Source organism: Nicotiana tabacum, chromosome 13, assembly GCF_000715075.1.
Source record: "Nicotiana tabacum cultivar K326 chromosome 13, ASM71507v2, whole genome shotgun sequence".
In the NCBI taxonomy this organism is placed as follows: domain Eukaryota; kingdom Viridiplantae; phylum Streptophyta; class Magnoliopsida; order Solanales; family Solanaceae; genus Nicotiana; species Nicotiana tabacum.
In genome coordinates, this window is record NC_134092.1 from 123,072,365 (window position 1) to 123,087,770 (window position 15,406).

At 31.7% G+C, this 15,406-nt stretch overlaps 1 protein-coding gene across 1 annotated transcript; it reads left to right on the forward strand.

The window, feature by feature from the left end:
• Positions 1-8,166: 8,166 nt before the first annotated feature.
• On the forward strand, positions 8,167-14,515 carry LOC107762739 (putative pectate lyase 5). The gene is made up of 5 exons (XM_016581122.2): positions 8,167-8,526; positions 9,147-9,852; positions 10,674-10,865; positions 11,942-12,147; positions 14,189-14,515. The coding sequence occupies exons 1-5, from the start codon at positions 8,396-8,398 to the stop codon at positions 14,433-14,435; spliced, it is 1,482 nt and encodes a 493-aa protein (XP_016436608.1). The 5' UTR covers positions 8,167-8,395; the 3' UTR covers positions 14,436-14,515.
• Positions 14,516-15,406: the final 891 nt, after the last annotated feature.

The window sequence follows — 15,406 nt, forward strand, 5'->3', positions numbered from 1 at the left end:
TTTTGTCAGACTGAACCATAGTTTAAATAATACCCACACCATACTTCGGCCGGTTTCTTAAACAACCAATTGATATATACAGAATATGTATATTGCACAGCAAAAAAATATGGATATATATATGTTGTTGAGACTTTGGTGATCAATAATAAGTTTTCTTTATTATAATCGTGGTATCGGGCAACTTCCATGCATGTACGCTTACTTAACAGTGTACGTGCTACTTTCCACCGGCAAAGGTATAGTATTAGTAACTTTGTTCATTGAATTTTTTTTATTGTACTTAATATTTCTAATTTGAGAAACCGAATACCAATTAAACGTGGCGTAAAATATTACCGAATTTATACTAGAATAATTTTGTTACTCTTTGTAACCAAACAATCCTAAAAATTAGAGAGGCTTTGGCCTCATTTGTTTTTTTAAAGATTAAAACGTTTGAATCTGAATATATGTCTGAATATTAAGATTTATATTAAGATTAAGACATCTCAATCTGAATACATATATAAATACACAATGAAATATTAAGATCTGAATACTAAATGATTAAGACTGTTTGTTTTTTTAACATCTGAATATATAAAATTTATCTTTATTTAAAAATTAATAAACATAAAATTTAAATAAAATACTAATTAATCTAATATTCTATCAATAATATATATATATTTTAAAAATATGGTAGTTGATGGTGGTGATTGGTGGTGGTGGGTGGCTAACAGAGGTGCTTGTTAGTGTCGACTAAAGACGGTGGTTGGTGGTGTTTTTGGTTGATGGTGGTGGTTCTGGGTAATAGATAGTGGTGATTGGCAACGATTATGGTTGAGGATGGTGGTGGTGGGTGGTGGGTGGTGGTGGTGGTTGAGAAAGGTGATAATGGGTGGTGGTGGTTGTGATTGAGGAAGGTGATAATGGGTGGTGGTAGCTAGTTTATAATGGTGGACAGTGCTGGCGATGGTTGTTGATGGTAATGGGTGGTTGGTTTTAGTAGTTGAGGTGGGTAAGTGTGTAGTTGTGGTTGATGATGGTGGTGGTTGGGATGGTGGGTGGTGGTAATGGTGACAGTTATGGTTGAGGATGGTGGTGGTGGTACTTGATAATGATAGGCGGTGAGAGCAGTTAGTAATGAATGTATATGATATCATCTTAATAAAATTAAGTCTTTGTTATAGATCTTAATCATACAGTTCTATTCAGACTCATTAAGTGATTGTGAAGTAATAAAATAAATACACCTAATGAATAAGATCTGAATAATTAAGATTCAGACTTTGAAAACAAACACACTTAATAGCTGAGATCTGAATGATTAAAATTCAGACCTCCATTAAGTGCAGACAAATGAGGCCGACACTTTTTTAAGCACATGCTTATTTTTACCTTAGCATGTAGCAAAAACATTTCAACTATAATTCGACATAACAGTTGTTTTTTTGAGGATAAATATTGATACAGAATATAAACTTTAAGATTTACAAAGCATTTTCTTTGAATATTTCCTTTATGTAAAAAGCTGCAAAAACAGCCACATTTTACTTTAGCCTTTAGTCATGTGGTAACATGAATACATGTTTGTCTTTAAACTGAAATTTTCTATACTTGCTGATATGGATCCCATACCATTAGTTGGTTGTAAAACAAGAAAAATGGTGGTTTTCCAAAGTAAAGCAATGTAAAAGCTCTAAAAAAAATGCAACAAGGATTTAGAATAGTGTGTAAAAAAGAGTCAGAATAAATATAAATAAAAGGAGGAGAAAAAAACGCTATCAATTACTTCGCAATAACTTGGGATTTAATCCCGTAGAGATAGATAAATCTTTAACTTATTTACGAGCAAAATTAATTTTGTACGCAAGATTTTATGTAAGTTGCGTCAGTTAATTAGAACAATTGATAACTTGTACGTATGTAAGTTTGATAGTGTTGTAGTATAGTTCTAAGGTTTTACACTTTTACTTCTGGTCTCAAATTGATAGTTATTTTATATTATTTTCAAGTTGTATGGATCGATTATATATATGGATATTATTTTCTTAAATGTACTCCTGCCGTTTCTTTTTGTTATTTAGTTTAAATGAAAATGGAGTTTAGAAAAGAAAAAAGATGTTCGGAACTTATAACCTTAAAAATGTTTGAGATTTATGTGGCTATAAAAATAAATAATTTAAGTGTAAAATAAAAATTTTAAATAAATTATTTTTTAATATAAAAAGTGTCATTTTCTTAAACGAGCTAATCAGGAAATATATGCCACCTAAAATGGAATTGAAAAGAATATTATTTTAAAATATAATTATGAATTGTTTTAACAAAGTGGTGTTGGGTAATAAAAAAAGATTATTGGAGATTTTAGAGTTTAGTCTTAAAAATGTTTTTTTTATAGAGAGCACTTTTCTATTTATTAAATATGCAGTATAAACTCGAATTAATCAATCGAGCAAGTAACTTCGAATATTTGACGATTATACTTAAAAAAACAAATATAACTCAAGCTGCACTATTTGCGAACCAAGAAGTTGTGAGTTCGAGTCACCCCAAGAGCAAGGTGGGGAGTTTTTGGAGGGAGGGAGCCGAGGGTCTATCGGAAACAACCTTTCTATCCCAGGGTAAGGGTAAGATATGCGTACACACTACCCTCCCCAGATCCTACTAGTGGAATTATACTGGGTCGTTGTTGTTGCACTATTTGCGAAATACAAAAGAAAAGAGAAAAGAAAAGGTAAGCAAAAAAGTCAAGCCACCGTCGAGCATATTAATAAGAAGATAATGAAAAAGTAATCAACTTGTTTGATTTTGAAAGCAATGGGAGCTAAATTATACTTTTCCTTTCTTTTCACCAAAATTCTAACCATTTCATGAAATTCACGAAAAGTACTTGTCCTTTGCATTTTTTCATGCATCGAGGTTTCTTTCATATTTTTTCACGCGTATAAATTTTAATTTTAATGCCATTTTATACTTTGACTATTAATTACCATGTTAATTATCTCAAAATCTCTTTTATGACAATTAAATTTTCACATTAATCCAATAATAACACATCTTTTATTAATTTTTTAAGTTCATGGATTAACTATATATATATATATATATATGACGATTAGTATACTTCATAAATAAAATAAGAAAAAGTAAAAGGTTTTGAATTCGAGTATTGAATATAGAGTTACCTTTATAAGGGAGAGTTTTATTCCTTAATGTATGCGAATCAAGATTTTGTCGAGCGCTAATATAAATACTAAACATCGGGGGTGGAAAATCCAAAAAAGAAAAAATAAAAGAAAAAGAAAAAGAAGAAAGTGAGTTAAGAAATCATTTTCTACTTTAAAAAGTGTAATAACTCCAATATATAGAACCAAGAATAGGGCGGTGGAGAATTACACAAATGCTGACTCATCTTTGATGTTATCCTCTTACATTCTTGTTTCGACTTCATGACGATGATGTCTTTTTGACTAAATAAAAGTTTTTTTTTTTTGTTGCAATATTTTCCTTCGTTATAAAATATATTTTAATATTTTCTTAACCTATTTTTGAAGAAAGCATCAATTAATGGATCCATTTTCCTATTACGTCACTCCCAAATCTAGCAATTATATAGTATTTCGTTCGCATTATTTGAACTTCATTTACGACCTTTTAACCTTTTTTTTCCTAATTGCGTGAATAAAGTCCCACGTAGAAAACACAAAAAAGATTAATTATAAGGATATTGGATACTCTTAATGGTGTGCGGCATTTTAAAAAAAATTGTGCGAGTTTGGGTCAAAGCGGACAATATCACACTATGTTAAGAATATTTTTGGATCATTTTCGCCCGACAACTGCTATCACAGCAAGTAGTTTAGTGGAACGAGTATGGAGGTAGCAGAGTAATGGCGTACGACCGGTTTAATGCCTTTGCCCGTCTATGGGCCGTTTTACTATCGTTACCCATAACTTCAAAGACGCCTACACAACCTCTTCTCTGGGTTTTGGTGACCATAAATACTCGGATTATGTGGGTTACACACGGTTAATATTCAAATTAGCCCGTGAATGGTGACGTATCATGTGGATGGGGCGTGTTGAACAAAGTCCCACATAAAAAGTAGGAAAAAAAAATAAGAAATTTGATACTCTTAATGGTACGAGGTCTTTTGGGAAAACCATGCCGGTTTGATCCAAAACAATATCATGCCATAATAAGAATATCTTTGGACCGTTTTCGCCCGACAAATTATTCTTTCTCCTCTCTATTTTTACTTATTGCTCTTGAACAAAACTAAACTGGCTTCATTAATCATTATTATATGTTTCTTTGATGATGTATTGTTCATTACGCTGTAGAATATGTTCATTGTCATAATGCCATATATAGAAATATGGTTTCTCTCTCTCACACACACAGAAATTTTTTATTTTTTATTTTATGTCTTCTTCTCTAATAGCATCTTTTCAAATTATACAACCTCATTCAATCTTTTTTTTGAGCCTTCGCTATCGCCCCTTATCTCCTCATCTTCCTATTTATAAGCGGGCTCACTCACATACTGGATAGGTGACTCGGAATTATAGTGCTAGTTCCTCTTTTCAAAAGAAAGAACCGACCACATCGAAAATTTACGCAAGGTCTTCGATTAACTTAATTCCCATAGAATAATTTATTTATTTTATTTTTGGTGTGCATTCCTCATCTAGCAACCAACTATTAACCTAGCTAGTACTATTTAGCGCTATGCCATTTGATTTTTTGCTTGATGTCCAGAATCTAAGTGCTAATGTGATAAAGACCAATTTGGAAGGGCTAAATAAATGAAATGCAATTCTTTATGATAATTAACATAATAACCACTTCTATTATATTTTTGCTCAATAATGAGATTGGTGGGATGAATTATATATTATATTCCCCCACGTATTATTCACTGATTTTTGAAATTTGATATTGTACCTACCTCATTCATTTCAACTACTAATCTTGAGAAAAATTGTCATAGGAAATCCTATCCAAATAGCATTTTGTTTAGACATGAAAGAAAAACAGAAAAAACTTTATATTCTTGAGCTAAATAATTCATGGGCATCTTGCTAACTAATTTTTTCTCAACTAGCATGGATAGATTTTTTGGGGATATTTATATTTTTTCAGGAAATTAAACTTTTTTTTAGTTAAGTATCATATATTTGTAATTAAATCAATCATAACACTTTAATTAGTAGGGGTGTCAATGGTTCGGTTCGGTCGGTTATTATATAAAATTTGTACCATACCAATTTTTCGGTTATTCTATTATGCATAACTAGAATTAGACTTTTCGAAACCGTCCCAATTATGTCGGTTTCTCTTCGGTATCGGTACTGTTCGATTAATTTTCGGTATTTTTTAAAATATCATATAAAATTCACCAGTAGAAGTAGAATGCAATAACATACGTTCTTTTTATATGACTTAGCAAAATTCTCTAGATATTTTTACTGTTTAAAGGGTGATGAATTAAAAAAAATGAAAGATGGCTAGAGTGTAGATCCATCAACTATTCTACAACAACGTAAAAAAAACCAAGCAAAGGCAAAGAAAATATAAATCACACGAGTGGAAAGATATTAACCAAGCTGGGACTCATCAAGAATAAAGTCTATAGAAGATTAAATATTCAAAAAGATAAATCTAAATTATATGAAAGGAAACATATTCAATACATTGTAGTTTGCTGCTCATTATCGCTAGAATACTTTGTGTCTTGCTAATAAAGATATTTAAAATAACTTAGTTTAAGTAGATGTAGCATAATAGGTTTTAGGAATTAGTATTTTGAGTTTAATTACTTGTTGGCTTGTAATAGTTTGCATAATTCCAAGGCCCAAAGAAAAATTTAATGCATTATTCTTTTTAAACTTACTAGATAAATATGTTTTCACATGTAAAATTTATTCGGTACGGTTCAGTATTTTTTCGATTTATTTTTATAAAATAAAAAACCTACCCTAATTATCGATGCGGTTATAGATTTATATAAAAACCTAAAATCGGTTCGATACGATACGATTCGATCGGTTTAGTCGGTTTTCGAATATCCATTTACACCCTTACACTTTAGCATGCAAAGGTCTTCAATTCCATGATGTTTGCTTGGTTTTGGAACTTGACATGCTTTGCCTAGACGACAATGGAAACATCTATAATTGTAGTGGTGGTTGGCAAATTAATACAAAATTTTGAATCATTATTTATGTTTTCTTTTGTTCAATTTAATGATATTTCTATAGAAGGTAAAGTTTCATAGCTTTAGGATCTTTTTTTTCAACTCTATGAACCTAATGTATTTTCTAACAAACATGTTTCTACCAAGACATGTTATTTTCACTTGATGGGATGGGAACTTGAATTCTAAATTTTCAAATTTCAGCCTCTGAAGTATATTTAATTTTTTTATTTACAACCACTTATTTCTTTTGTTTCGGTCTATTTATTTAAATTTTATATAAAGTCTTAAAATCATTAAAACGTTATTCATGAAGATTTATGTGAAAGTGATATTTTTTTCATTACTTTGCCACTATAATCACCACTCGCCATATATTGCAACGTCAATCACCAATATAACTTGGTTAATCATCGAGTACAGATAAGTATTTTGAAAGATTTAACTTTTTTTTTTATAGTATATATGCTCCATATATATTATCTAGTTAGAGTATGCCGTAAGGTCTTGTGTAGTAACCTGATAAAAGGTCTTTATTCAAGTCCGAGTAGAGAGAATCCTTTTAATCCAATAATAGTTGACATTTTATTATAGTCTCAATTGATATGAAATCTTAGGTTCCAGTCTTAATTGAGGAATTGTTTTATATTTCGCTAGTTAAAAAATAATTACAGGCAGTGGCAGAGCAATAAAATCATATAAAATATTACAGGGTTTGATCCTTTGACCTAAAGATTTCTGAAACTCCTTTTTTTGTTTTACTAGAATTTTTCCTTACGTCAAAAAGGATTCAAAGCTTATATATAATAAAAAAAGAATTCGATTTTTTCTTCCAAAATAAAAAATTTTAACAAAAGGGAATTCATTTGAAGCGCCATCTTTCAAGCTAGATCCGACCCTGATTATAGGTAGTTCTATATAATAATAACTTGAAATTACAATTTGAGGCATATAATTAACAAAAAGGATTCCATCTTTCCAAAACTTTCTGTCACTATTACTTCAAGAAATACTAGCCTATATTTAAGTCTAAAACGAAAGAACAGAGTAAAACAAAATTACTAATCACCATTTTAATGTTTATTATTTTGGTGTAATGATAAAAAAAAATATGAAAAAGGCAAGAGATCTACCATCTTATTATTGCAGTTATGGCCTTCAAAAGGCTATATAGTTAATTTAGTTTAGTACAAATCTTAACCTTCACAAATCACAAATCTTTCTTTTTTTTTTCAACCTATCCATTTTATATTTAAAATTCAGTAGCATTGCTAATTCGGAATATCATCGCATATAAAAATGAAGCAATTCCTATCAAAAAAATTATTCTCAAAGCTCGAACTAGAAACTTTTAATTAAAGGTGAAAAAAATTCATTCATCTCATCACACTTTTTAGAGGTCGTTTGGTTTGAAAACAAGTTATTCTAGGATTAGTTATGCTGAGATTAATGGTGACAAATGAATTTTAAAAAAATAATTATCTATCTATATTATTCATTAAAAAATGTGTTGAATAAAGAATTGTTTACAAATGTGTCAAATCACCCTTTGGTTTCGATCTTTCTCCTTTTCAAAAAAGAATCTCCAGCCCCTAAAGTAGCCAAATCCCACCTCCTATGTTCCTTTCCCCACAGCCCCACAGGAAGCTGCTGATACATTTTGGATAAGCCACTTTCTTGTTAGAAATAAAAAATCTCAAGTTTTCTTCTCAATTTAATATATATTCAAATATGGATCTTATATTAGAATAATTACAAAACAAGCCAATTATGTGAGTGGCTCGAGGAGGCTGCAAAAGGAGCTAAAAAATAACAAGAGCCTCTCTTTCTCTCAAACTCACAATTCTCATGTGGGAATTGGGTTTTGGCTTATTTCAACATCATAGCCACTAATACACCAAAAATCTCTTCCTTCTTCTTCAAACAAAAATATACTACAAAACCTAAGTCCAAAACCCTAATATTAAAGCCAATCCAATATTCTTTTTTATTTCTTGTTTAATCATATTTTCAACCAATATTATACCCATTCTTGTTTTCTAGTACTACTTATATTATATAAGGAACATTACATTTTTTACAAAATTTTCAAGAGCAAGACATCTCTTCCCTCCTTTGAGAGAGTTCCTTTTACAGAAGAAACAGACCAATTACTACAACTACAAGGAATATTAATTCATTCAACCATTTTTATTACACTTCTAAAGATGCTTTCTGCTATTTGCATTCTCTTATTCTGTTTCTTAATCTCATTTTTCCCACTAATTACAACTTCCCTTAATCTCACCCTCCCCTATCAACACCCTTACCCTGAAGCTGTGGTTCAAGAATTACAAAGGTATTATTTACATTTCAATTCTAACTTTATTCATAGCATTAATACTCAAATTCCTCATATGGGGTTTTCCCATTCTTACATTTTGCTCATTTGATCTTTATACAAGTAGCAAGTCATATTCACTGTTTTCTTTTTTATAGCCATCTATTTACATTATACATTGATGATACATAATTATACAAATAATGCATAGAGTATATTATACCTCTATCGGTTATTTTTGGTTTAAGCGACAGGGTGGGAGGCTATTTGGGGTTTTTATTTTTTTTATTTTAAGAATAACCCATCTGGGTTCCTCTGTTTTACTAAGAAAATCAACAAAACCCATCTGGGTTTTGCTCATATTAAACTTTTGAACCTTTCTTGAGTTAAGTACTTTTTGTGTACACATTCTGCTTTTGCCAAAATCAATCAAGAAAATATTGTTTTTTTCCCAATAAAGCTCCGATTTTTTCTAATTTTAAAGCTCAAAATACCTAAAACTTTCACCTACTTTTTCTACCACCACCTGCATTATTCATACAATTTTTTTCTTTTTTCTTGTTATGACGGATTATGATTTAATCATGTTAGCACATTTACTTTATATCGTAATTGTTTTTATTGTTGCATTGTTACAGGAGGGTGAATGAGTCCATATCAAGAAGACAACTGTTAGACACAACCATAAATGCACAATGTCAAACAGGGAACCCAATAGACGATTGCTGGCGCTGCGACCCAAACTGGGTCAGCAATCGTCAACGTCTAGCAGATTGCGCCATAGGCTTCGGTCAAGGCGCAATCGGAGGAAGAAATGGTAAGATTTATGTTGTCACCGATTCCTCCGACAGAGACACTGCCAACCCAACGCCGGGGACTCTCCGGCACGCGGTAATCCAAGACGAACCGCTCTGGATAATTTTCTCGTCCGACATGTTCATAAAATTAAAACATGAACTTATCGTAAATAGTTACAAAACAATCGACGGTCGTGGTACAAAAGTACACATTACGGGCAATGGGTGTATAACGTTACAGTATATAAGTAACGTTATTATACACAATGTGCATATTTACAATTGTCGCCCTTCGGGAAATACTAATATACGCTCGACCCCGACTCATGTTGGGCATAGAGGTAGATCGGACGGTGATGGAATTTCTATATTTGGTTCGCGGAATATTTGGATTGATCATTGTGCATTGTCGCATTGTACCGACGGCTTAATTGATGCTATCATGGGGTCCACTGCGATTACTATATCTAACAACTATTTCACTCACCATGATGAAGTTATGCTCTTGGGACATGATGATAGATATTTGCCCGACTCCGGAATGCAGGTTAGATGTATTTTCTTTATTGAAAAAGGTTTGACATTTATCTATTATAGTACGAAATATTTTAATTTTATTCCTAGTTATACTTCGGATTATCCATATCTTTGTCATTAGTAAATGTCATTTCCAGAGTCGGATTCAGAATTTAACTTTTATGTGTTCAAACTCATTATATTTTTAAATTTATGGGTTTATATCTACTTTCTTACCTGTTGGAATAGACTAGGTATGTTGTTGTTTGTTGTTGGGTTCATATCTATTTTTTTCTGCAATTTTAATAATTTTTTACACATAAATTTATAATCCTCTTCGAAAGTCTTTTAGATTACGGTTAGTGGGGATGAATTTACAGGGTGCACCAATAAATCGTCTCATTTATATCTTTTATAATATTGATGCACCACTAAATTAAGGAGAAACAATAAAATATTAAGGGGGAATTAATCTCTCTTCCTTTGGGTAAAAATTCAAAATTTAACCATGTATATCATTCAACCTTCTTAGAGCATGGCGGGCAAATAATATTTAATTCTAAGAAATATCTAATAAAATACTTAATTTGACGAAAAAATTATGGATTCATATGCCCTATAATTTGGGCCTAAATCCGCCCATGACGGTTAGGATGCCTGCTGATGTTCTATTAGATTAAGATGACTTGCTAACGACGGATATGAATAAGCCGAAAGTATAACAAATGACAAAACTAGGATATTTTGTATAGTAGAAAAATATTGTTTGACTACTTTCCTTCATTTTTAAGAGTTTTTTCTTGCTGATATTGGAAACTTTTGGGGATTAATGTGTAATTTATGGTAAAATAGGTGACAATAGCGTTCAATCATTTTGGAGTAGGATTAGTACAAAGAATGCCAAGGTGTAGAAGAGGGTATATCCATGTAGTGAACAATGATTTTACAGAATGGCAAATGTATGCAATTGGAGGAAGTGCTAATCCTACTATTAATAGTCAGGGCAATCGCTATATGGCGCCAGTTGATCCAAATGCAAAGGAGGTAATTTTCTTTCTTAACTCTTTTAATTTAGATTTTCTAAATCTTATTATTTTCATTCTTTTTTTCTCTAGTGAAAAAGAAGAAAATCATTGGCTTAATGATGTTTGGGAAAATCCTTGTTAACTTTTTAGACCATGTCCCACAAATTTTTTAGCGCAACCACTAAATAAGAGTGATTTTGGTATTCTCTTTTTTTGCACCTGAAAAGACCTTTCAGAACAACGATTTTCGGTTTAGTGCCTGGTCTTTTCTGGAAATTTTACAATGTATTAGAGACTTCTTATTTTTTACCTGAAAAACCGGAGCAAAAACAATTGTAGTTAAAATAAATTAGGATGATTGTACTCCCTCCGTTCACTTTTACTTAGCAAGTATACTAAAAATAAATTTTTACTTTTACTTATCAATTTACGCATATCAATAGAATACAATTTTTTTTCCTGTTATACCTACAATATTTATTACTCATATCAAATCATTTTCTCAAATCCAATAAAATATGCATCAATTAATATGGATATCATAGTAAATTATGCATTTCATTTATTATTTTTAAATGACGTGAAAAGTTAAAACGTGCCAAGAAAAAAGTGAACGGAGGGAGTATAAATTTTCATTGATCATATTCTTTTCAAATTTTGTCTGCTTAAGCTTGCTAACATTATTGTTCTCTGTTTCCGAATAATAAAGCAAACATAATAGAGAAAAACAAGAACACTTATCAAAATCTCTTTCCTTATTGTTTTTGCTTTAATTGAAGGGAGCTTTGAATCAACAGTAAAGTTATCTTTATTTGACCTATAGGTTACGGGTTCGAGGTATGAAAACAACCTCTAATGCTTGTGTTAGGATATACTGTCTATAATAGATTATTTAGGTCCGACTCTTTTCTGAACCAGCATGAGTATAGAATATTTTATGACTGTATTGTTGTTCTGGCTGTGGTTGGGCCTTTTCTAAGATAATTTTAAATCAATGTTTGAAAATGCAAAGTTGGTCATAATGATGTTTGCTTGAAATGATTATATTGATATCTTCAAATACTGATTAAGGGAAAGGTGTTTGTGTGGGAACAGGTGACAAAGCGCGTGGAAACAGACGAGGGTGAGTGGAGTGACTGGAACTGGAGAAGTGATGGGGACGTAATGGTAAATGGAGCATTTTTCGTGCCATCAGGTGAAGGGCTGAGCAACCAATACGCGAAGGCCTCGAGCGTGGAGCCCAAATCCGCTGTTCTTATTGATCAACTCACCCTCAACGCCGGTGTTTTTGGTGCCCCGAGGTACTCCTCTTTTCATAATTTAAAATGAATATTATTTAATATTGTCAACTAGCATCAAGTATTACTACATAATAAGTTAACCAAATATTTTATATGCTTAGATTAATTATTTCAAACTATCAACCAACGAAACCTTAGTTAATATAATACAACAACATACCTATTATTATCCCACACCGTGGGGTACGAGGAGAGTAGTGTGTACGCAGACCTTACCCATGACTTGTGAGGATAGAGATGTTGTTTTCAATAGACCATCGACTCAGAATATATTAGTTAAAACAATCACAATAATATATTCAGTGTAATCTCACGAGTGTAGTTTAGAGAACATAATGTGTAGGGAGGAAGTACTAAAGACGAGAGTTTACACTAAAGGCATTTCATAAGAAGCACAATAAGCAACCAGGGGCGAAGCTACAGTGTAGCAAGGGTGGTCAACTGACCACCCTTCGTCGGAAAATGTTGAAAAATGAACACCGTGTATATAGGTAAAATTTTGGATTTACATGCATGTAATACATATTGAACACCCTTGCAACAATGAAGATTCATAGCTCAGTGGCAAAGGGTGGTCAAAAGGGCCTCATGGGCGCGGGTTCGAGCTTCACTCTCCACAATTTTTATTTTTCTTGTATAAGTTTGAACACCCTTGAAATATTTTATAGCTTCGCCACTGATCACAACAACATATTCATAATTTTACAAGTAGAGTTTAGAGACCGTAATATGTATGTAGACCTTAAGTCTATCTTATGCGAGATAGATAAGTTATTTTTGATAAACCATGACTGAAAGAAAAAACAAAGCAAGTTTGAAAGAAAAAAATAGTAGTGAAGAGGCTAAGGAACCACTAGTTATTTTTAGAAAAGAAAATGAAGGGCTTTTCTCATTTTTAAACATTTTCTGCTTTTATTTTCTCTATTGAACCCACTTGCTTCTCTTTGTTCTTTTCACTGCCCAAAGAAAAGAAGGTAGAGTAGATTTGTTAAAGATTATAAAAAAAAATATACTTTTTAGAAAAGGGCAGAACAAGTACAAAGTTATGGCTATATAAAAAATAAAACGGGCATTGAGAATCTAATTAATACATAGAGCTTTGTACTCGATCTTGAGTTGTCTTATTCCCACTTCTCATAGATTTAAGCAGTCACTTTTAGTGAGATACTGCTTTGGCCTTTGTGAATAGAGTTCTATAGTTCGCAATAAGGATTACACTAGTATCGTAAATATTCTTTTATCTTTAATTTTCAGGTTTGAATTCTAGATATGAGTCTGCTATGTTAAAAAATGCTTAATCCCATAATGTGAAATTTCTCCCGTGAATTTGGATTCAGTCGGCGCTCCAATATGAGTATTAGACACCGAATAGAAAACCAAAAAAAAAATTATATAGCTCAACTACTTGGTGACCATTGCCTATTTGCATTTTAGAGGGAAATTAGGCGACTTAATTTTAATGAATTAATTTTTAAATCTTTTAGCAAGAAAACATTGTATTTTCGAAAAATATTAAACCTGTTAAATATAAGTTGGATCCGCCTTATCATTGCTCAAAGAAGGGGTCCACCCTTACATAGAAAACTTAAATCGAGGTTCATATAAATCGGAATAGATGAGATAAAAATTTAAGATTGTTTATGATTTTTGTATACACACACACTTCGATTTGTTTTATTACAATATTAATATTTGATTAAACACAAAATTTTTAAAAAATGAAGTTCTTGACGGGGAACAACTTTGTAACTAAGTTGGACGCGGCTAGAATCTTTTTATTTTATTTATTATTTGTCTAATGTCTAATTTATGTAATTAATAAAAAAAATTAAAGCAAGGAAAAAGGGAAGATCGGGATCAGGCCATGTGAGGTGTGAGAAGATAGGTTATCAACTATATTATGTTAAAAATGCATTGAATGTATTACATTACTTACACTATCTCCTTATTGGTCCATATTGTTCTCCTCTTTCTCTTCTTCATACTTACTTACACTATCAGTATATAGGTTTAACTATCTTGCATTATTGTAAATAAACAGGGATAATAGTATTAGCATATCATACGGAGGAGGGACCACCACCGGAGCTAGCGGGAGTGGCGGTGCCGGGTCCACCGGCGGCAACGATAGTGATTTCTTTGGAATGATATTTGGGAGCGGCGCAGCAGCAAAATTATCACCATCTACAACCACTACTATTTTATTGTCTCATTTAATTATTTTAGTTTTGTACATTACCACCAACCATGGTGGGCAATTATCATTACAATTATTACACTTACTATAGCATTTTTAGTAAAGAATATTCCTATATTATTCAAGAAAGAATCAAAAGTCAAAGAAAATTTGCAATTTGATAAAGATCAATCACAAGGGTCCCAATTTTTCTTTGTATATAATTTTCTTTAGTTCATCATTTGGTGTCCGATACCTGTATTGAGCACAACTAAATTAGAATTTGCACCGAAAAGTCTTACGTTGGAGTTAAATCGATATCTAACAAAGACGATTTCATACTAAAAACTCGAACCTAAAACTTCTGGTTAAGGATTAAAGAGTACCACCACGACACTGTTTGCTGTTTGTACATAATCAATTGATAGGAATCTCTAGGGGAGAATTTATGAGTTGTTAACTCTTGTGTCAGCATTTTGTTTTCATTTTTTTTCCCCTTCTTGTGGGGTTTTTGAATATGACTTGGAATTGGCGGCCACAGGATTTTCTTGACTTTTTGGGTTAGATGAATTAAAGTGAGGAAATTGTATTAATTTTTTAGAAAGATAGGGTGTGGTTGGCCATGGTTACTTTTTCGGATCATACATCAATTTCAGAGCCTATGTGACTTTTTAGTCATTTTCAATTCAGCCAACACTTTGATAAGATATGTTCTTTTGCTTTCTCGGGAGCTCTGAAGCAATGATAAAATTGTCTTTTCGAGCTATTGAAGCAGTTATTAATACTTGCATTAGGTTATGTTGTTTACATCATATATACTTGCGATGCGATTCTTCTCTGAATTGTACGTGAATACATAATACTTTGTGTACCGTGATGCCTTACTTTTTTTCTTGGATCTCATAATTGCATCAGTAAAATGTGGATGTCTCCACTACTAAAACAGAATTGACATAATCCAAGTGTAAGAATGATTTGAGGAAATTCTAGATATCCTTTTCCCTTAATAATTCAAGATTTCAAGTTAATAGGGGAAAGAACGATATTGTATTTTGTATAAATAAGAGAAAGCAACTAGGAAGA